Source organism: Aulonocara stuartgranti, assembly GCF_965226115.1.
Source record: "Aulonocara stuartgranti genome assembly, chromosome: 12".
Taxonomy (NCBI): Eukaryota; Metazoa; Chordata; class Actinopteri; order Cichliformes; family Cichlidae; genus Aulonocara; species Aulonocara stuartgranti.
Genome location: NC_138948.1, coordinates 2,193,465 through 2,217,917, shown reverse-complemented (window position 1 = coordinate 2,217,917; position 24,453 = coordinate 2,193,465). Strand labels below are relative to the sequence as shown.

Sequence of the window (24,453 nt, the reverse complement as noted above, 5' to 3'; positions counted from 1 at the left end):
GAAAGGCTGCAACCACCAAGTACCTGCAGAGGGTCAGGCAAGTCCTGAGGAGTCAGCTGAATGGTAAGAACAAGATCCGGGCCATCAACACGTACGCCCTGCCCGTGATCAGGTACCCTGCTGGGGTAATAGGCTGGCCAAAGGAGGAGATAGAAGCCACTGACATAAAGACAAGAAAGCTCCTTACCATGCATGGAGGGTTTCACCCCAAGTCCAGCACCCTGAGGCTGTACGCTAAGCGGAAGGAAGGGGGCCGGGGACTGGTGAGTGTCAGCACCACAGTCCAGGATGAGACAAGGAACATCCAAGAATACATTGGGAAGATGGCCCCAACTGACCGAGTGCTCAGTGAATACCTCAGGCAGCAGAAACCCAAGAAAGAGGAGGGAGACGAGGAACCATCATGGAAGGACAGGCCCCTGCACGGTATGTACCACCGGCAGATAGAGGAGGTGGCTGATATCCAGAAATCCTACCAGTGGCTGGACAAAGCTGGACTGAAAGACAGCACAGAGGCACTAATCATGGCAGCACAAGAACAAGCTCTGAGTACAAGATCCATAGAGGCTGGGGTCTATCACACCAGGCAAGACCCCAGGTGCAGGCTGTGTAAAGATGCCCCAGAGACAATCCAGCACATAACAGCAGGGTGCAAGATGCTAGCAGGCAAGGCATACATGGAACGCCATAACCAAGTGGCCGGCATAGTGTACAGGAACATCTGTGCCGAGTATAACCTAGAAGTCCCGAGGTCAAAATGGGAGATGCCCCCAAGGGTGGTGGAGAATGACCGAGCTAAGATCCTGTGGGACTTCCAGATACAGACGGACAAAATGGTGGTGGCTAACCAACCGGACATAGTGGTGGTAGACAAACAGAAGAAGACGGCCGTAGTGATCGATGTAGCGGTTCCGAATGACAGCAATATCAGGAAGAAGGAACACGAGAAGCTGGAGAAATACCAAGGGCTCAGAGAAGAGCTCGAGAGGATGTGGAGGGTGAAGGTAACGGTGGTCCCCGTGGTAATCGGAGCACTAGGTGCGGTGACTCCCAAGCTAGGCGAGTGGCTCCAGCAGATCCCGGGAATAACATCGGAGATCTCTGTCCAGAAGAGCGCAGTCCTGGGAACAGCTAAGATACTGCGCAGGACCCTCAAGCTCCCAGGCCTCTGGTAGAGGACCCGAGCTTGAAGGATAAACCGCCCGCAGGGGCGCGCTGGGTGTTTTTTTATATATATATATATATATATATATATATATATATATATATATATATATATATATATATATATACATACAACTTTCGTTGAGTGCGAGAGGAACTGACCTGAAAAATAGGATCATGGCCAAGCTTGAAACCTGGATCCCCCGTAGCCGGTTACCAAGATTACGTGAAGTACCCTCAGAAGGTCTGCTAGATGATGTTAATGCAGCACTACGGGCAATACCTACAACCACAACAAGACCATTTGGTGCAATCGTAACTCACACGAGGGTAAGAGGGGAGACAATCACTTTCAAACATTGATGAGGTTTGAAGCCAGCATGAACCTGATAGAACCTGAAGGGTAGTGAGCGAAGAAGTGCAAACACCAGGCCTCGAGGGCCAGTGTCCTGCAGGTTTTAGATCACCCTGGGTCAACACACCTGAATCAAATGATTAGTTCATTACCAGGCCTCTGGAGAACTTCAAGAATTGTTGAGGAGGTACTTTAGCCATTTGAATCCCCTATGATGGATCAAGAATAGATCTGACGCCTGCAGGGTCCTGCAGGTTTTAGTGAGAGGAAAAGCTCTCACACAACAAACAAGAAAAAATATATGAGAAAGTTTCACAAGGAAAACCATTTACAAGGAGATACTAATTTGATTTCTGTCAACATGATCTGGAAATGTATGCTTAGATGTAAAGTCGCAAAAATGTTTATACTGCTCATTTCATTGAAATTTTTGCTGACATTATTTTTTTGCTACTATAAATATAAATCCAGCAGCTTCATATTTATGTCCTCTCTCACAGTCAATACATTAAAGTGTGCACACATGTGATCACGTGTTCTTTATAACTATTAAAATTTAAGGACACCGTTTTCTTTCAGTCTGTTAAAAACAAGTATAATAAGAAAATATATTTTAAAAGAATAAGAAATGTTAACCTTCAGATTCTTTTATTTTTATTTGCCTGTCCTGTTTGGATGAAACAATAAAAATTATTGTCTGAAACCCAAGAAAATGCCCAACAGATTTATCCAAAAGTTGATTCTGCTCATCTGGACGTAGCGTTTTGTGGGAGAAACGTTTCATCACTCATCCACGTGACTTCTTCAGTCTCAGCTGACTGCAGGTTTCCCCAATCTTATAAACAGGACATTTGCATAATGACTGAAACCAGCCCACTGAAGGAACAATGGGCTGGGAGGTCAGTTCATTAACCATAATTATGCAAATTTTCGTGACCGTCGACCAACAACCACTGACCAAAACCCACTGATCAATGGCCATGAGTCCCATTCATAGAGAGTTGGGGAACACCTGCAAACAGCATTGAATCTTACAATGCTGATACAATGGTCACAACAAAAGTTTATTTTTCTTTCTTTATCCAATGTTCATAAGAAGAAAATAATGATTTAAACTAAGTAAATATAAAATACCTCAAGAATAATGAATTACAAACTATTTACATGAACTTTAAAAAATGTAAATAAAGTGTGTAGCAGCATCAGCATCAGAGTGAATGGAAAAAGTTTGTTGGTCATTATGTAATCAGAATGTTTGTAAAAATAAAATGTCCTCCTATTAATGCATTGTGTGTAGTCTGATTACTGGAAAGTCGGGAACATATATGGATATGTGGCACACTTTCTTTATAAATAGACTAAAAGGGCTAAAATGTTGTTCTTCAGTTTTGTTGGATCAAGTTACGGAAGTATAGAGCTGCCACCCAAGCAAAAGAAAAATAGAGGTATATCACATTATACCATGAAGACTTTATTGTTCTAACAATATACTTTTCATGTTTGTACATTATAATGGCAGTGGATGCTTGTAAGCAGGAATGCCAACAGAGGAAATTATACCTGTGATGAAACAGTTTTCAGCTTGTGTTGCCTTATAGTGTCAGAGAACTTCTGACTTCCACTAAGCACATCAGATGAATCCATTGAACTGTATCTCTTCCTGAGAGCCTACATACTGAAGGACTTATAAACCTAAAAAACATTGGGCTTTGGGAATTTTTTACTTGGGTACATTATTTTATAAATAACAATAAACAATAGAAAAGACAATTATTATTATTTTGTTTTGTTTTAAATGAATGTCTAAATCTATGTAACCAAATCTATGTTCTCCAGTGAAGAATCAAAATTAAACCAGGTCCTTGCCATTTCCCACAGCCCCACCTGGGACTACTCTTCCTGTGATGCTACTTTTTCATTCTAAGTGGAGATTTTTAGTTGCAATGACACTACTACAATCCCGTTTTTGAAAACAACACATGCTATTTGTATCCTTTATTTTTAAACAAATAAGGGATCAGTTATGAGTTTTATAATGAAATTGAACCCATTCTGGTTGATTTTGGGATGTCACCTTTTCAATGATATCTTTTTACTACAAATAGCTTTATAAAAGTAGTATTGCTTTACTTTAAAAAACCCCAACAACTTTAATTTAAATTTTCATTGTGACAAGAATATAACAAAAACAACAAAAAGAAACAAAAAAACCCAACAAAAACAAAAGAGGAACAAATTGGGGCACTGTTCCAGGCATCATACAAATAGAGAGATATATTAGCTGAATTAAGTCACAGAATCTTCAAGCCTTTGCTTGTATTTATGCCATTTAGTCCAACGTTGTAGAAAAAGGTGACCTTTTAATCGTAGGAAGAAAGTCCACTCGGACAGGATCCTTCTTAAGCCTTCTTAAGCTTCTTAAGCTGCCTTTATGACAGCTGGGATAGGCTCCAGCACTGCCCGCGACCCTGAAAAGGATAAGTGGAAGCGAATGGATATAGTGTGTTGTTGCCATTTTGTTTTTGTGGCCCTTCGTAGAGTTTAGACATGGCTTTAGTGGGCAGACATTTGTAGGCATTTGTAAAAACTTTGACAAGATCAATTACTGGGGAGGAGGCACCCTTTATTTCTAAATTGCAAAAATGACGTACCTGCAGATATCTGAACAGGTCCGCATTTTCCTGATTAAATTCTGTTTTCAATTTTTTAAAATGATTTAAAAGTGCCCCCTTCCACAAACAGACACAGGTTGGATTGGAAAAGGTTTAACTGCTCTGAGTATGTTGGATCTAACCTTCCAGGTGGGAACAAAATTTTAATATTGCTCCCCAGATTGTATTTGTTAACAACTTCATGCCAAATTAAGAGTGTTTTTCACAATATGGTTATTTAAGTTGCCTCTCCTTGATTTTTCTACCAATCATGTTTGGGGAGGAGACTTGCCCATGCTCAACTCAATTTGTTTCCATTGGTCCTCCACTGCCGGGGAACACCAACAAACAATATTTCTCAGATGTGCTGCCAAGTAATATTCCTTTAAGTTAGGGAGGGCCAGTCCGCCATGTTCTTTATCGATTTGAAGGGTTTATAATTTTATCCTTGGTCTAACTCCTGCCCATATAAAGCGTGATATTAACTTGTCCCAAGCATTGAGTTGGAAATCTGGGATTTTAATGGGTAGAGCCATAAAAAGATATGAGAATCTGGGCAACAGATTTATCTTCACAATCTGTATTCTTGTACTAAAGTCCAGAGTTAGTGAAGACCAGCGAGTTATGTGCTCCTGAATTGAGTTGGATTATCAAAGTTCAAAGTGAACAGACTATTAAAATCCTGTGAAATGTAAAGTCCAAGATACTTAATCTTGTTTGCATCCCATTTTAGCTTATAATTTTGTTTTATTGAATTGCATGAAGAGTAGTTAATTGTCAGGACTTGTGTTTTAGTTATATTTAAATTATAACCAGACAGGGCCCCAAACTCTTTCAGAGTTGACATGAGCTCAGGGAGTAACATATCAGGATTCTGGAGGTATGTAATGATATTGTCAGCAAAAAGAGTAACTACCTCTGGGTTCTGTCTTATTGCCTGGGCTAAAGGCTCTATAAACAAAGCGAAGAGCTGAGCCCGCAGCCTTGCCGGGTGCCTCTATTCAATTAAAAACTAGAGGAAAGATGTCCATCGATCTTTAACCTGGCCACTGGATTACTGTATAATAATTGTATACATTTAATTAACTTATTGTTGAATCCTATACGCTCTAGTACCTTATAAAGAAAGGGCCAGCTGACCCAGTCAAAGGCTTTTTCTGTGTCTAGGCTTATTAATGCCATACTCAGTTTGTGATTCTTTGCTTCTTCTATAATATGAAGTGTTCTTCTAATACTGTCATGTGTTTGGTGGCCTTTTATGAAGCTTGTCTGATCTTAATGTATTAAATCCAGCAAATGGACTTCTAGTCTTTTAGAGATTCTTAAGGTACATAATTTATAGTCTACATTCAAAATAGAAATGGGGCGGTAAGATTCATAGTAATTTTACCCTCTTTAGGTAGATCAGATATTACCGCCTCGCGCCAGGATGGAAGTACTCTAATTTTGTTGGCCAAGCTTTAATCTTTACCGTTTTGTTATAGTTTGATTTCTAAGTTTTTCCGTTCTTTTTCGAGATCATAATTTTTGTCTCTTACAACTTGTTGTATCCAGGGGGAAATTCAGAATAGTATTCCAGTCTTCACCAAAGATTAAAATACATTCGCTCGCTATAATTAAAGCATCAAAAAATGACTTAAAGAATTTTCTATCCCATTCTGGAGGAAGATACACATTAGCAAGTGTGATCACAAAAAAAAAAACCCATTTGTAAAACATGTTTGGAATCATGTATGATTTTCATTCCACTTCTCACCTGTGCACCACTTTGTGTTGGTCTTTCACGTCAATAACATTGATTCATGTTTGTGGCTGTAATGTGACAAAATGTGGGAAAGTTCAAGGGGGCCGAATACTTTTGCAAACCACTGTACATGTTTGCTTCCATTGTTAATACCAGTCTTCAGTCTGGGTCTGTTCCCTCTGACTTTAAACATGCCGTGGTTGAACCAATCCTTAAAAAACAGAATCTGGGCCCAACAGTTCTATCAAACTACCGTCCAATCTCTAAATTGTTCTTTTTGTCAAAGGTTCTGTAGAAAATTGTCCTTTTGCAGCTCTAAACCTTTTTAGATCAACATGACATTGGTGAACTATTGCAGTCCGGTTTTAAATGCACCACAGCACTGAAACCACTCTTTTAAAAGTTTTTAATGACCTTTTAACTTTTACAGACTATAGATTTATAGATTCTGCTATTTTAATATTATTAGACCTCAGTGCTGCTTTTGACATGGTAGATCACAGGATTCTTATCTCTCGACTGGAACAATATGCTGAAATTAAAGGGCTTGCTTTGGAATGATTTAAATCCTACTTATCTAATCGTACTTTCTCTGTTAGATTCAGAGACACATTGTCTCCAAGGACCACGCTTTTTTGCCAAGGGCCAAGTCTCTACCCTTGGCCCAGTCCTCTTTTGAATTTACACGCTCCCGTTGGGATCACTTGTTTTAAAAAAAGGTAATTTGTTTCATTGCTATGCAGATGATTCTCATATTCCACTGAAATGGAAATCGGTGAATCCTGGGAAGGGACTGTTTGATTGTCTAGAAGATGTCAAGGCATGGAGGGCTCTAAATGAACAGAAAACTGAGGTCATTGTCTTGGGTCCTTCTGACTGTTATGACCTTGACACCTTAGGATACTATAAAAAACTGTTTGCAAGAAACTTATGGTCAATGTAGATTTCAATGTACATTTAGTCAATGTATTCAAAACCAGCTTCTTTCATATTTGCATAATTGCAAAGGTTAAGCCCTTTCTGTTTCAGCAATCCATGCCTTCATCTCATCTACTGTAATAGTCTCTACTCCGGTATTACCTCTTCATCAAATGGCCAACTGTAGCTAGTCCAAAACGCTGCAGCACGACTCCTAACTGGCACACGCAATCAGATCATTATTCTCCTATACTTGCATCACTACACTGGCTGCCAGTCAGCTTTCAAATTGACTTTAAGATCTTAAGACTTGTTTCTAAGACGTTGCATGGACTAGCCCCTACGTATCTTGCTAATCTCCTAACCTGGTATTCTCCCCTTGTGAAGATCCTTGAGGTCTGCAGACCAAATGCTTTTGGTTGTCCCTAGGTCCAGACTGAAACACAGAGGAGACCAGGCATTTGCTGTGACTGCCCCCAAACTGTGGAATACACTGCCTTTGCATATCAGGTCCTCCCCAACACTGGATACTTTTTAAATCAGTCTAAAGACCCATTTTTATTCTCTGGCTTTTGATTCATCATGACTTTGTTACCATTATTCTTTTAATGATTTTATTCTCTCCTAAAATACTTTTATGTCTGGCTGTCTGGTAAAACTGTCTTTGTTTGGAAAATCATAGAAGAAACTGGCTGCATTCATAGATGAGTGATTCTCAGAATTGGAAATCAGTGTTTGATACAGTGATCAGAGGAACACTGTGAGCCTTACCTTGAAAGATAACAGTCCACAGGAAACTCAACATGTTACCAAAATACTGGCTTAGTGTTTTGTTTTGTTTTTTTCCAAAGATGTTAAAATAGCCGACACAACAAGATTTGTTTCATTACTCCATCAAAAGCAGAGGGCCCGGTGGCGCCAGTGTCCGGCAGCCTCGCCTCTGTCAGTGCGCCTCAGGGTGGCTGTGGCTACAATGTAGCTGCCATCACCAGTGTGTGAATGTGTGTGTGACTGAATGTAGTGTAAAGTGCTTTGGGGTCCTTAGGGACTAAGTAAAGCGCTATACAAATATACCACATAGAGGCGGGACCTCACAGCAGCAGCATTTTACAAGATATGATGCATTTTCATCTTTTATGTTTACAAATGTCAAGAAGTCAGAAGCAAAGTGAGAACACATCATAGCACATGTTTAAACAAGGAAGGTTAATTCATTGAAATTATTATTATTCAAGCTGCTCTTCATATTTTTGGCCACCAGATGTCCCCAAAGAGGACTGTGTTGAAAAGCTTGGAGTAATGAAGCCTTTTTTTGATGCGTTAATGCTTCAGAAAGCTTCATGTGGCCATCACTACAGACCAGGTTTGTGTCATGGCCTCTCAGTCCTCTCTGTGCTGTTCTGCTGCTTTTCTCCATCTCCTCAAGTTACTTTTATTGTCATTTCAACCATGTACAGTGGTACAGTGCAGAGTCAAATCAGACAGCGTTCCTCTACTGCTAGATATGATATGACTCGCAGATCAGGCATTTATACCCGTCCAGACACTTGCAGGGTCTTTGACAGCTTTGCCCAATTGGAGACATGGCATGCCTAAACGAATAAGGAGGGTGCGCTGGGAATGCCTGATCTGCGAGTTCTTCAACTCCCACCTCAGGCAGAGCTCCAGCAGCATTCGCGGTGGTAACCCTGAACCAGATGGTAGACACTGGAGGTAAAGGGAAGAATCAGGCACAAGGAGTCCTATCAAGCTTAGTTAGCCTGTGGGATTTCAGAGGCAGTAGATATGTACTGACAGGCCATGTGGAACGCAGCTTTTACAGTGGGTGAAGCAAAAACCTGGGTGTGGGAGGAATTCGAAGAGGCCATGGAAAAAGACTTTTGGACTGCCTCGAAGGGTTCTGGCAAACCATCAGGGAACTCGAGAGGGGAAAGCAGTGATATATCTGCACTGTGTATAGTGTGAGTGGAGCGCTGATCATTTGAACTGAGGATATTGCATGCTGGTGGAAGGAGTATTTCGAGGACTTCCTTAATCCCAGTGACATGTCTTTTGTAGAGGAAGCAGAGTCTGAAGATGAGGGGAAAGACTTGCCCATCACTGGGGGTGAGGGCACTGAGGAAGTTAAACAAGTCCTTGGTGGCAGACTTCTCCAACACATCCACTCTAATGCTGCTATTGATCATCTACACCCACGGTGTGGGACGGAGAGATTTCGCAGGTCTTTCCTCCCCACTGCTGTCAGACTCCACAACAAAGACTCCAACTGATCAAACACACACATCCACACATGTGCAATAACACTAAGTGCAATATTCCTTTCTGGCATCGTTGTATTTTTACTCAGTTGTATACAGAATTTGTATTCTATTTTTATCCTATTGTATATTTTATTCTATTTTATTCTACTGTATATAGTATTTTATTTTATTCTATTCTGTACAGCTGCATACTGTAGTTATGTTTCTGTTTCAATCTTTCCTATGTATACACCATGTATATTAGTTCACTCACACACATGTATACATATATATTGGTTTTTATTTATTTCCCCCCCTCGTTGTATATTGTTTTCCCTTCTTTACTTTTGCACCTTGTGGCCCAGCTACCCACTTTCACTTTGCAAGAAACTGCACAATGACAATAAAACTCTCTAAGCATTTTAACAATGACATTTGAAAGGTACAGTTTGAAACTGCAGTGCAAACAAATAAAGAAAAAGAGAAGGAATTGTGTCTTTATTTATTCATGCCTCCAGCTTTATTAGAAAGTAAAAAAGTAGCAAGTATATCAAGCACACAGTCATAATGTGAAATGGAACAAATAAGAATGTAAAGAATGTCTTTTTCAAAAAAACTGTCCACAAGCCTCATTTTCAGTTGGTTGTATAAGATGTGTTGAATCTGTTTGACAGTCTGAATATCTCACTTTTTTTATTTTCAATTTCAATTATATTAAATTAAATTTTATTCAAACATCACCAAATCACAGCAACAGTCACCTCAAGGTGCTTTATATTGTAAAGTAGACCCTACAATAAAACAGTAGGATATAATACAATAATATTTTACGTTCATTGGTTTTGTATATACATAAAAAATGCTTCTCCCTGGTTTTACTGCAACAACCAGGAACACTTATGTTTGGGAATTCTTTAATTTATTTGAAAAAATTATTATTAGAAATAACCCTGTTTCTGTACAGTTTGTATGGTGAAAGAGGGTAAAATGCCAAACTGTGTTTCCAATTGTGTATGCAGCAGACTAGCCAAGTGCAGAATCTATAAAAAAAAGTGCAGTAAGCTAGCAGAAACTAAGCTATCATAAAATTTAAAAGGAGCAATGAAATTATAAACCGGATAATGGTCTACAGCAGGGGTGTCGAACTCCAAGCCTCGAGGGCTGGTGTCCCGCAGGTCTTAAATCTCACCCTGGGTCAACACACCTGAATCAAATGATGAGTTCATTACCAGTACCTTTCATAAGAACTTCAAAACATGTTGAGGAGGTAATTAAGGCATTTAAATCAGCTGTGATGGATCAAGGACACATCTAAAACCTGCAGGACAGCGGCCCTCGAGGCCTGGAGTTTGACACCTGTGAAATCAAATCATGCTGGTGGTTTCACACATTTAGAATAACTTCATCGTGGTTTTGATCCAGTACAGCTGTCCCTCTGAGATAAACGAGTAGACTCCAGGTTTTTTAATGACACCACAATCCTCTCCAAAAGAAGTGACTCCAACCAGCGCTCCATCGCACAACAGCGGGCCTCCTGAATCCCCCTGCAGCAAGAACAAACACATGACAGTGTTTCAGGTGTTGAGCTGAATGAACATTTACCTCAAACAAGGAAAAATACATGTATTCTTCATACGTACCTGACAGGTATCAGCGACGTTTGTACCATCTGAACCAGCACATATCATGTGTTTGGTGATCTTAGGTCTGTGGTTGTAATAATCACGAGAGTTGCACTTCTGCCTGCCGACCACAGTCACATTGACAGACATGAGGACGTCTGATGGTTGTTTTGTTTCAGTTACTCCCCATCCAGCCACCAGACACCTGCTGCCAGCTGCCGGGTCTCTCACAGTGTTGCCAAACTCGAGCCACTTCACTGCCCTGGTTTCCAACACCGGTTTGTTAAGCTGATAAAAAAAAAATTTAGTCTTGAATCACCACTCATTTATTTATAATACTTTGCTTTGAAAATATAAAATATGTGCAGTGATGTGTTGAAACATGTCTATACACACATTGAAATATATTTTATAATTTAAAGAATGAAACTAAGTTTTAGTTAAGTAAGCAAAACCTGAGTTGGCTGTAGGAGGTACAGCAGGTTATCTACTAATCGGATGGTTTGGTGTTTGATCCCTGGTCTCTCCAGTCTGCATGTCAAGATACTGAACCCCACGATGCGCTCTGATGCTACGTTAGAGTGTGAGTGTGTGAGTGTTAGAAAGCACTTAAGCACAGAAAACAAGTGTAACCATGTTGTGTAACACTCTCAGAGCTCAGGTAGAGTAGAAAGGTGCTAAATAAGAAGCAGTGCATTTACATCATTTGTATCAGACCCTGATATATCACCTTACCTTCAGCAACATGAGGTCATTGTCGTGCTTTGCACAACAGTAGTCAGGATGAGGAAAACTTTTCTCGACGACTCGGAGTTGCTTGGAATGTTCGTTTTTCGTTCTGGAGTGGGCTCCCAGCATCACCCAGTAACTCCTGTAAAAGAAAAAACACAATCTGGTGATGAAGGTTTACATATTTAAAAGGTTAACAGGTCAGCGGCTTCTAAAACAGTCATCATAGTTCCTTATTATTGTGTATTACTACATATGGCTGGGTTATAGCTGTTACTGAGCTTTGGTTGAATCTGCGTTATTTTCTCTTTTTAAGCTGAATGAAGAAATTTAAATGTACAGAAAGCACATTTCTGCTGCTGTGGCCCTGATCTCATTCTTTCAGTAACTACCCAGAGCTCGTGACCACAGGTGAGGGCAGTGACCTCTGGGTAGTTACTGAAGGAATAATAGTCTGTTGAAAATAAATACTGCATTATTTTTAAAATTGAGGAAAATAGGACCTCAGATTCTTACCCAGTGCAGTGAGCAGCTGTCAGCACCCACTGTGGATGGATTAATGTCCCTCCACACCAAGATTTAGTCACAGTTCTCACATAAGCCATGAAAGGCAGTGAGTGTAGCCTGACTTCTTTCCCATTAATAATCTCAGACCCACGACCTGAAACAGAAACAAAATATCAGGACACATGAATGAAGAAAAGATGAGTGAAACAAACACACTGCACCAACTGCTGTGCAACACTGAAGGAGATCAGCAGTGTGACTTTGCATTATGCTCGTTTACATGAAGATTAAAATTACCAATAGGTAAATAAATTACAGTAGAAAACATCACTCACCTGGCTGGATGATGAAGAGGAGCACACATGAGATGAGAAGACTGAAATTCTTCAGGCAGGACATTTCTTCTTCTTCTCTCTTTGATCAGACGCTGAATGCACTGAAACTCACTGTGATGCTCAGCTTTATATGTTCAGCTCAAAGGATGTGGTCTGACCGTGGAAACGAATGAGTCAGCAAAACAACACTCACTCAAACCTTCAAATCGATGGTCAGGAGTATCAGTAATATCTACACCCCCAACTCCCCCAACTCCACCCCCTTTCAGAACAACCATATGTATTTAATTTGTGAAATATACTGGGGTATTTATAACTGGCACTATTTGCGTCTATTAGAGCCTTTTTATATATATATATATATTACTGTTATTAAAATATATTTTTTATATATTACAAAGTTGCATTCTGTATCTTTGTAATATCTTGTATTATTTAGTAAACTTCAGGAATGTCTTAATTCAGATCAAACTGAGGTTATTGTACTCGGCCCTGAAAATCTTAGAAATATGGTATCTAACCAGATTCTTACTCTGGATGGCATTACCTTGGCCTCCAGTAACACTGTGAGGAACCTTGGAGTCATTTTTGACCAGGACATGTCCTTCAATGCACATATTAAACAAATATGTAAGACTGCATTCTTCCATTTGTGCAACATCTCTAAAGTTAATAATGGATTGCATTTATATAGCGCTTTTCGGGACCCCTCAAAGCGCTTTACAATACCACTATTCATCTACTCTCACATTCATACACTGGTGGAGGCAGCTACAGTTGTAGCCACAGCTGCCCTGGGGCAGACTGACAGAGGCTAGGCTGCCATACTGCACCATCGGCCCCTCTGGCCAACACCAGTAGGCGGTAGGTGAAGTGTCTTGCCCAAGGACACAACGACCGAGACTGTCCGAGCTGGGGCTTGAACCGGCAACCTTCCGATTACAAGACGAACACCAAACTCTTGAGTCACGATCGCCCCGTTAGAAATATCCTGTCTAGGGATGGGTATCGTTTAGGTTTTATCTGATACCGGTGCCAAACCGGTACTTTTGAAACTGTGCCGGTGCTTAAAGAATGGAGAACACAAAATTGGTCCAAAAACTTCTCATGTTCAGCTGTTTTTTTGTAAAAAGATAACAATGTTAGCCTTTTCTGCAGCTATGGGGCATATATGGCATCACTCTTGGCTGGAAGCAGTGCTTAAACAATGGAAAAAACACAAACTTTGTCCAAAAACCTCTCATGTTTAACTGTTTCCCACTTTTTCTTTGGTCATTTTAGCCTTTTTGGCCAGGGTGAAGGGAGCATCTGCCATCAAACAAGAAGACAGCCGCATGTAGCTATGATGATGTTTGCTAGTTCACCTTACATGCATTAATGTAATAGCGTGGTTAGCCTACTCAACGTAAATTACACACGAACAACATTAAGCTACTCACGCAGAGAAGAACGGCTGCTGCTGCATCATCATCCTCATCATTCCTGCTACACTGGCAGGGCTAGGGGCCAGGACTCTCCTCTTCGGGTTCTTGGGGGATGTTGCATAACAGGCACCACACCCGCAGTAGATGTGCTCGGTGTGAGGTCTCGCAGCAAGCTATCAAATACGGCGCATTTCTCGGCTTTAAAAAAAACGCTATGCGTCGCCAGGTGTTTCATCGGATTTGAGGTGTTACCTCCTTTGACAGTATCACAGTATCAGCTTAAAGCACTTGTTGCTGCTGAGTTTGCATCTTTTGCTGTGAAGTACAGCCAGACTTTTGACCGCTTCGCTTTGGGCATTTTTAATCTGTAGCTCTGCTCTAACTGAACGTACGTACCTGGGCCCGCCTACTATCCTCGGAAACGTAAAATGATTGGCTAGAATCTAAAATGTGTCACAGCTCAGGAAAAAAAAGCAACAAAAAAAGCACCGAAATGTTCGCTGCTTTTCGGTCTGGTTACTACCGTGCCATCATGGCACCGGATACCAGTACCCATCCCTAATCCTGTCTCAGAGTGACGCTGAAAAACTACTTCATGCATTTATTACTTCCAGGCTGGACGGCTGTAATTCCTTATTATCAGGAAGTCCTAAAAACTCCCTGAAAAGCCTTCAGTTAATCCAAAATGCTGCAGCAAGAGTCGTGACAGGGACTAGAAAGAGAGAGCAGATTTGGATTCAGGAGACAGACACCTGTCCGTGAATTGCTACCTTATCGTGGTGGAGAGGTTTGTGTGTCCGATTGGAAAGAAAAGCATTTGGACTTGTTTAAGTTGCTTGAAGATGTTTGACCTCTCATCTGAGAAGCTTCTTTAGTTCCGAATCCCCATTAATATAATTGAGAAAGGCCCCAGATTTTGGCAAACTTAAAGTGAGTGTAAGCCAGACGATAACGAACCTCTTCAATATACAAACATGCAATAATCTCACATAACCAAACACTAAACAAAGGAGGTGAAACATTTTTTCTAAACAGTGTCTCTGTGGCTTTTAAAGCCCAAAAACATGCTGTGGCAAAAACTGGTCCAACCCAAGGATCGGGTCCCCCGACACAAAGAGGGTAACATAGTGTACGCTGTGAAGTACTAGGAGGATTGCCAGGATTCATACATCGAGGAGACCACACACCCTCTGGCAAAGAGGATGGCACAACACAGCAGAGCTACCTCGTCAGGCCAGGACTCAATCAATCATTCAATCAATCAATGATGAGGATGTTCACATCCTGGACAGGGAGGAGCACGGAGTCAAGGAGGCCATTTATGTGAACAGGGAAAGACCATCTCTGAATGGAGGAGGGGGCCTAAGGGTCCATCTGTCACCATCGTACAATGCTGTGATTGCAGCCATTCCCCAACTCTCTGTACTGTGTTGGAATTTCTTCCATTATTTGTTGGTCACATTGTTTTATTGTATAAGGCGTAATTATTGAGTGAGCACAGCCAGTTCCTCATATGTGGAAAATAAATAAATGAAAACCTACTTATATAATCTGGGCTTTTTTGTCTTTTGTTTGCATATTTGTTATTATTATTATTTGCTTTATGTATTTTTTTAAAAATATTTTTAATGTATTTTTGAAATGTTTTTAATTTGGTAAAGTCACATAACTTGCTCATGTTTAGTTGACATTGATCATCTCTTTTTATTAAACTGTGTTGCTCAACACATGTCAGGGAGCTGGGTCTGAGGGACCCAGGGCTCAGGAATAGTTTCTGGACTTGTGTATTTTTGGTGCTGCTGTCCCTCGGTGCATATGTGTGTTTGAGCACCAGTTTACAGGCATCTTCAGGGGGCAGTGTGCAAGGAGTATCATGGGAGCGGAGACATGGAGCACGAGCACTGGGAAGAAGACACGGAACGGCAATCGGGGTGCAGGGGGATTGTTTGTTGTGCAATTATTTATGACTGTGGTCGGGCGTGGTCTGCGGTGCCGTGCATGTAGGGCGAGTTAACACACGGGGACTCAGGGGTTGGTGTGTGTTGTGGTGAGAAGTGCTCAATAAAATGGCTCAAAACTATGATCCTTGGACCCGTCGTGCCTTAATTCCACCACAACGACACTGTAAACAAACACACTGTCTGCTTCCAAGAGTCCAGCATTTGGGTCCTCTGTCCCCACAACCCCACGGTCTGCCAGCGCAGACTGTGACAACACATGAGATAAAAATACTTTTCTCAGCAGAACATTTCTTCTTATCTCTCTTTTATCAGATTCTTAAAAGCACCGAGCATTTTCTGTTGAGCTCACAGGATGTGATCCAACGATGAGTCAGCAAAAATAGAGACGTGAACTGATGTCTGATTTTGTTTTAGCACCTGTGGTTTATGTGCAGCTCACAGTGCCGCTGGGTGTTGTTTGACACTTTTGGCAACACATCATAGAGCCTTGGTCACCAACAGGCGGGCTGCAGTTCAGATCTGAACTCAGATGTTTGATGTTTCTCATTTATTCTCTGCTCCTTCATTGTGAAAATTAATAATAATTATTGCTAAACTGTACTTTCTTTATTTGACATTTGCAGACACTGATACCACTGTTAGGCTACTTCAATATAAATCTTGTATTGAATTATAATGTATGTGGAACTTTATGATCTTCTGAAACCTAACCGGCATTTGTGTTTGGAAGCAAAGAAAGACTTTCGTTGCACAGAGAAATGCTTTTTCTTCTTGTACATATGACATTAAACACTTTGAATCTTGACTCTTTGTTTAAGGATATTCTCTCTAACTGGACCTCTTTACATTTGAATTGATTATCCTTATCATTGAGTCCATTGACTTCAGCTGAAATAAAGTTGCCAGGCCCACATTTGTGGGTCCTGCTGACCACAGAGTGTCAGGAAGAGTCGCAAGTACGGCCACTGCATCAGCATGGTCTGTTCTTTCTCTTCCGGCAGGCAGAGGGAGCCACCACAGGGGTGACTCAGCCTCAATCAATGGCAGCTACACCAGAGGTGACCCAGTCTCAGCCAGTAGCTGGGACATCACAAGGCAGCATAACTACACAGAGTGTGACTTTGCTTCCTCTTTCGCATTTCAGCCCAGAAGGAGCTCTGGAAGAAGCTCAACCTGAGGCTCCTCGGAGTGCAGAACGGGTCAGCCAGGAAGTGGCACCCAGGATTCATGGACTTCTCTATCAGTTTCTCCAGCACTCGTCTGGCACAAGGAATGAGACAACAACCTGTAACCTATATTCCCATGAAAGTAACAAGAGAAAACATGGCAGACATAAACACACCCTTCCATTGGCCAAACACAGATGTCACCCAGTTCTCCGGTACATTATTGACTCCCGAATGTTCATGCATAGTTTTGGACAACGTTTTCAAACCCTCCAGAGCCCTGGTTACAGAGCCATCTGGAGCAGTGTTGCTGGGAATGAAAGTACAACACATGTCACCAAACATGGCACATACACATCAATGTGCGCGTGTCATGTTGTGGTATAGCTTTTACCTTACTCCCTATAGGCATCATTGGTGCCTCTAACCGCACCATAGCACATGTCCCCACACTCCCCAAAGGGTGTGATGTCCACAGTAATAATACAACCACTTCTAGCCCATGTACCTATTATGGTGTTTGTGTCACTTCCATTATTTGTGGTCCTTCCCATGAGAGTATTTCACACTGTCCGTTGAGAATTTAAAACATGTGTAATTATTTTGTTTGGGTATAAATGATCCTACCTGTGTGCGCTTGTCAATTGGTGGATATAAACTTGACAGTGTGGTGCACTCTCCTGTGGACACAGCTTCTCTAGTCAGCCTCAACATACAATTATAACCCCACTCATCCTCTGGATACAGAGGCGCAGGTTCAGTGGACAAACGAGGCCTAGCTGTGGCACAGGCAACACAATCATCTACATGCTGTTCCCTATTTTGAGCCACCCAGTCCAGCCAGAGATTACTGTCACTGAATCCTGTGGCACGTTCAATTAAATCTTGTGGTTTCAGGTGAGTGTAGTTGACTACAACTACCTTTCTATCTGAGTTTTGGTTACCTTTTATGTCCCATTACCCCTTACTACAGGCTTTGTTGGATTAGCTTTTTTAAGAAAATTAACTTTTATTAACCCCTTTGGGTCTGTCCCTGCAGTCTCCACACCCAGAACGAGATATATGGAGTTTTTTTTTGGTATTTTTTAGATATACAATTTTTATTCGTTATCAAGAGTAGCACAAAACATGACAACCAAACAGAAAAGAAAAGAAAGAAAAGAAAGAGAGAAAAAAAATTACACATCCACACACACACACACACACACACACACACACACACACACACACACACACACACACACACACACACACACACAAAACACATTTTCACTCAATTACCCACAGATATAGAAAGACAAAAAGATAAACTCTAAGAATGAATTGTCCTTTACACTTACTTCCTATTTAACTGAGAACATCTTAATCGCAACCACCCCCCCTCAACAGTTGGGACAAAACATTTGGCAAATAAGAAAGCTAAGGGGACCAAACATTGAGAAAGAGACCCTCATTTCCTCCTAAATTAGCAGCAGTTCTTTCGTGAGGAATAACTTTAAATAATTGAGTGAAAACATGTTTTGTGTGTGTGTGGATGTGTAAAAATTTTTTCTCTTTCTTTTCTGTTTGGTTGTTATGTTTTATGCTATTCTTGATAACGAATAAAAATTGTATATCATAAAATGCCTGGGCTGATTTTTTGTCCCAGCCCTGCTTATGACTCATTCATGTCATTGAGATGTGTCTCCGGTATCAGCTACCACTGTTTCCTTCTCAGGAGTTTGGGATCGCAGTCCCGGCAGTGCAGGACTACTTAAGCAGTCTGGCTTTTGTAGAATGTTTTATGTCTTGATATTTTTTGCTTTGTGTTTTTTTTTTTTATTCCCTTCTGTTTTTATTATTATTATTCATTTAATATATTTTCACATGTTTTTAATGTTTTGGTCAGTCCAGTGAAGCAATTTGTTACTTTGGTTCTGAAGGAACAGAACAGAAATATATCATTAATATTAATCCTCAGCGTCCTGCTCCTCTGCAAACCTGTCAGACTTCAGTTTATAGGGTGATTAGCAGCTCTTTATTACACCACACATGCAAACACTTCCTTCTTGTTCTCACGCAGATCATTTCTTCTTCTCTTTTCTTTATCAGGTGTGAAATGCTCTGAAACTCAACGACTCACAGTTTCTATGTTGAGCTCACAGGATGTGATCTCACCCTCAGTCAGACAGTAAAAACAGACCAATGGGAAATGAGATGTGCTGATATTGTTTTAACACCTGAGGTCACATTTATCATAAATAATATTAACTATGCTGTTCTAAACTTTAAATAAAGAAGGCTGCTGGAATAATAATGAGATAAACAAAGACACAGAGTTGGTGGAGATGCTGAAATCATGACTTTATGGATGTGCTGGATGTCAGAGATCCTCTGAAACAATGAAAGAAAGAGGACGGAAATGTGTCTTTTTATTCATGCGTTCAGCTTTATTAGAAAGTTAGAGAAATATCATTGTTGGTTTTTAAGCACAAATAATTGGAATGAGAAATGAACAAATGAGAAAGCGTGCAAAAAAAAGAAAGAATATAATACAGGAGGTGGTGAATCTCTCTGAAGAGAGCAAAATGAAAATAAGTCCTGCAGCAGGAATTTGCAGCTTGTTTCAGGAAGCTGATTTACCCCCCCCCCAGATGGTTTGGGGTCCAGTTAATGTTTGTGCCACATTGTGCCTGCTTTAAGTTCCTTCAATGGCAGTAATGGACTAACCAACAGAGGGCTGCTATCATACTGTATATGCGCAGAGTGTGTAACAATTATTGCAAAGCAGAAGCTAAAATATAATGAAATGTAAGAGAAACACTAAAATGATCAAATGCAGAATGGTCTACAGACACAGCACTGACAGATTTGCCATAAACCATCAAAGGTTCTCATCTTGCTCGTGCAGCCTGACGCCTGTGCTTTCATGACATTCAGAATGATTTCATTGTCTTCTTGATCCACTTTAGTTGTTTCCTTGAGACAAACGAGTAGACTCCAGGTTTTTTAATGACACCACAACCCCGTCCAAAAGAAGTGACTCCAACCAGCGCTCCATCACACAACAGCGGCCCTCCTGAATCCCCCTGCAGCAAGAACAAACACATGACAGTGTTTCAGGTGTTGAGCTGAATGAACATTTACCTCAAACAAGGAAAAATACATGTATTCTTCATACGTACCTGACAGGTATCAGCGACGTTTGTACCATCTGAACCAGCACATATCATGTGTTTGGTGATCTCAGGTCTGTGTGAAAGAGTGAAGTATGTGGTGCAAAAAACAGGACGCTTTGAAAGAACCATGAATGAAAGAAAGAGCCACGAGCTTTATTCGAAAGTAGAAAGAATAGAAAATGTGTTTGTTTGTTTTTGTTTTTTTTAGCACAAATATTCAAAGAGCAATAAAATACACAAGAATTTATGCTTAAAAATTCAGCATAAAAACATTCTGGCCACAATTTTTAGTTTCTAACACAGGAGATGGTGACAAACCATGACTGACAGACTGAATAAACTCACTTTGTTTTATGTTCATGGATTATGTGTGATAATTAAAAATAATTGAAAAAGAGAAATTACAAATTAAAATTTGAGTGAAAATAACATCTTTTCACAAATCAGTAAATTGCAGGGTAAAAAAGCTCATTTTCCCCTGTAGAAATGTGAAGATTGCTTTTGGAGCTGTCGTGATCGTTGCGAGGTCATCACACTTATACAGGGTTGTGTATACACCTGTAATTACAACAGCTAAAATGAAAAACAGCAATCCATAAACCATCACAGTGGCTGTGCCTTTTTTAATACTGAATGGCTAAAAAACGTGTTCAGGTCAGTCCAGTTAATGTTCCCGCCTTCAGTTCCTGCAGTGGAAACGACTGACCGTGACAGCACCGCTACATGTGCAGAATGTGAGCAAGCTAGCAGAAACTAAAAAATGAGAAATGATAAAATGGATAATGGTCTACAGAGACATCACCGAGAGATTTAACATGAAAGCATCAAAGATTCTCCTCTTGCTCGTAGAGACTGACGCCTGTGCTTTCATGACATTTAAGCTGACTTTAATGTTTCCTTGATCCACTTCAGTTGTTTCCTTGAGACAAACGAGTAGACTCCAGGTTTTTTAATGACACCACAACCCCGTCCAAAAGAAGTGACTCCAACCAGCGCTCCATCGCACAACAGCGGGCCTCCTGAATCCCCCTGCAGCAAGAACAAACACATGACAGTGTTTCAGGTGTTGAGCTGAATGCAAGGAAACAAGGAAAAATACATGTATTCTTCATACGTACCTGACAGGTATCAGCGACGTTTGTACCATCTGAACCAGCACATATCATGTCATCAGTGATAACAGGGTCGTGGTCGTAATAATCACGAGAGTTGCACTTCTGCCTGCCGACCACAGTCACATTGACAGACTTGAGGACGTCTGATGGTCGTTTTGTTTCGGTTCGTCCCCATCCAGCCACCAGACACGTGCTGCCAGCTGCCGGGTCTCTCACAGTGTTGCCAAACTCGAGCCACTTCACTGCCCTGGTCAGAGTCACTGGTTCCTGAAGCTAAAAAAAGAAACACTGAGTGACACTGATGTAGTAACTTTACAGAGTTGGTCTTAAAGCTTATATTTATGCAGCACTGTGCTAAAGTCTTGAACCGTCATTTATTTGCATGTTTTACTTTGAAAATGGGAAATATGTGCAGTATTATTGAAACGTAGACATACACAGACATACGTCATGTAAGGTAAAAACAAATGCATTAATCCTGTTGCATTTTTACTTGACTTGTTTTTGGGCATTAGTTTACCACCTTACCTTCACCAACATGAGGTCGTTGCCCTTGGTTACATGGGTATAGTTGGGATGTGGAAAAAGTTTCTCAACCTCTTGGATCTGCTTTGAATCTTTTTCCTTTTTCCTGATGGAGTGCGCTCCCAGGACCACCTTATACATACTGTCAAAGAAAAGTTACACATTTAGAGGGTTAACAGATCAGGAGTTTCTATAAGAATAATCATATTAATGCTATTAGTGTATATATTAATACATCTGGCTGCGTAATGGCTGTTACTAAGTCTCTGATGATCATTAGAGACTTAGCAACATCGTAGCATCGTATTTCCTCCAGCTGAAATACAAACTTCAACAATATAAAATATTATAAATCAAGAATAAGAAAAAAATAAGAATTCAATAATATAAAATGTTTTAAGAGTTGTAAATATCTGTACAGTTCTTGGCTTAAACAGCTTGACATGTAAAATTATAGAAACGTGTGTGTTTTGACCTTTGAAGACTCTGGATCGATTTTACTTCCTACTTTCTTGTTCCAGCTCTGGAGCAGCTGGAACACCTTAAAACGTTCAGCTTTACTATTTAAAAGGCAGATTTTCTTCATGTGTGAATGTAATGAAAGCTGAATTAGAGAAACATTTGTTTTTTTAAATACATTTATGATGTGATAAACCTCTGTTTTCATTCAAGCTGTTGTCTTTCACACATTTCATGAAGACAAACTTTGAGTGGTTTCCACAAACACATTCACCTGTTTGGTTTCTGTCTATAATGTAAGAAAACAAGAATATAAGATGAGGAAAGACATGTAGATATAGCAACGTGCTAAAATGTTTGTACTGACCTTCGCAGTAAAATGATAAGCAGCATTGTGTAATAGCAATGTCATTTTTAATGCACTCACTCTAAACCAGTATGTATTAGTAGAGTGAGTGCATGGACATTACAATTTATCACAATTAACAAAGGAGACAATGTTTCACACTGTCTGTAAAAAATAAATAATGTAATTTTATTTTTTAGAAAAAAATAAGAAAAAATTAAAAGTTCATGTTCCTACCGAGTGCAGTGGGCAGCCGTCAGCACCCACTGTGGATGGATCAATGTCCCTCCACACGAAGACAGTTTACCTCTTAAATAAGCCATGAAAGGCAGCGAGTGCGGCTCGACTTCTTTCCCTTGAATGATCTCAGAACCGTGACCTGAAACAAAAAGAAAATATCCAAAAACATAAATCAGCACATGATCAAGTCAAGAACAGATGAGTGGAAAAACACTGCACCAAGATATCAGCAATGTGTTCTTTGTTGTTTACATAACACAATCATTCATTAAAGCCCAATAGAAACGTTACTCACCTGGCTGTGTGATGAAGAGGAGCACGCACGAGAGGAAAAGACCGAAACTCCTCAGGCAGAACATTTTTCCTGGCTGTGGTAGATCAGATGTTGAATGCAGTGAAACCCGCTGTGATGAATCACACACAAAACTGAGGAGTGCTGATGTTGTTCTAATGCCTCTGGTCAGACTGGTCATAAGTGATGACCTTAAGCTCTTTTTTATATCGTGCATTATCTCACATCAAATCTTGGTGCAACACTTTGAGCAACACGTATGAATGTTTCTAGCAACAGCTCACAGTTTCAGTGGGTGTGTGTCCACACTGTCAGTTACACTCATGAGTGTTTCTAAATGCCCCATTTTAATTAGAATATTTATGAAAGTAAATGATCTGAAAGGACAGAGCGTACAAACTACTGACCAACACTTCAGAATACAATAACTGAACTCTATTTCCCTCAATCAGCCACACTAATTATTTGATCCTCTGCTGAAACTGATTACAGATTACTCATTAAGTGTATGAAGCACACCGATCCACTGAATCAATTCACTCCATGCTCACCTCCTATCACTGTGGGTAAGACCGAAGGACATCAGGGACACGACTGAAGACGTACACTGGGGTAGACAACAAGATCATCAGCGATAAGCTTGGTGAGAAGGTGACAAGTGTTGGTGTGATTATTCAGAAATGGAGAAATGTCACTTCCTCAGTCTCTCTATGAACCCGATTACAAGCAAAGACTCTTCAAACGCACCACAGCAGCTTCTAGCTTCTCCTTTTCTCCCTGCAGACGCTCCGGGTGTATTCCTACAAACTGTGTTCCTGCCAGCAGCTCTCCTTCACTCAGAGAAACCATCACTGCTTTTAATACAACTGCAGTCAGCTGGAGTCTGCTATGAGCTCACTTCAAGCTTAAACATTGTGAGTTTAGTCTCTGTAATAAAAGAATTTACCAAATATGAAATAAAGTTGTTCTTAAATTAAAGGCATAAACATTAAAATCTGACTCTGTGTGTGAGAGAGATGGATGGATACAGTATCTCACAAAAGTGAGTACACCCCTCACATTTTTCATGGGACAACATTGAAGATGTGACACTTTGCTACAATGTAAAGTAGTCAGTGTACAGCTTGTATAACAGTGTAAATTTGCTGTCACCTCAAAATAACTCAAACACAGCCATTATTGCCTAAACCAAGCAAAGGTGGCAGCAACAAAAGTGAGTACACCCCTAAGTAAAAAAGGTCCACTGTCTCATACTCTTATGTGATTGGGAGTCACTTGGGAAGGCAGTGTAGTAACATCCATTTCATTCAAAGGTGTGGACGGAAACAAAGCAAAACCTAAACTGGAGAAAAAACACAACACAGAACTGAAATGGCAAAGCAGGCAGACGCAGGTAGATGACACAGAACGAACACAGACGACAGAGGGAGACAACCCGGCAACAGGCAGGAGAACACACAGGGCTTAAATACACACAGCAGTAATCAGGGGATGGGAGACAG

The 24,453-nt window shown here is 40.5% G+C and overlaps 2 protein-coding genes across 2 annotated transcripts in view; one reads left to right on the top strand and one right to left on the bottom strand.

Annotated features, from left to right (window-relative positions):
- LOC309719139 (GTPase IMAP family member 8-like) overlaps window positions 1-24,453 on the top strand; it is a 286,835-nt gene that overhangs the window by 226,540 nt on the left and 35,842 nt on the right. The window lies entirely within an intron of this gene.
- On the bottom strand, window positions 9,413-23,224 carry LOC309719492 (transmembrane protease serine 9-like). The gene is made up of 10 exons (XM_082555646.1): window positions 22,955-23,224; window positions 22,657-22,798; window positions 21,618-21,756; window positions 21,093-21,362; window positions 20,857-21,003; window positions 12,266-12,350; window positions 11,940-12,084; window positions 11,430-11,565; window positions 10,713-10,982; window positions 9,413-10,616 (listed from the first exon to the last, which is right to left on the bottom strand). Exons 1-10 carry the CDS (start codon window positions 23,166-23,168, stop codon window positions 10,464-10,466), a joined length of 1,701 nt encoding a protein of 566 aa, XP_082411772.1. The 5' UTR covers window positions 23,169-23,224; the 3' UTR covers window positions 9,413-10,463.

Excerpts from the sequence above, each read along its gene's own strand:
- LOC309719492 (XM_082555646.1), bottom strand. The coding sequence starts at position 23,168 with ATGCACGATATAAAAAAGAGCTTAAGGTCATCACTTATGACCAGTCTG. Across the intron at positions 12,085-12,265 it reads CCTCTTCATCATCCAGCCAG|GTCGTGGGTCTGAGATTATT; the intron begins GTGAGTGATGTT and ends TTTCTGTTTCAG. Across the intron at positions 10,983-11,429 it reads ATGACCTCATGTTGCTGAAG|CTTAACAAACCGGTGTTGGA; the intron begins GTAAGGTGATAT and ends TTTTTTTATCAG.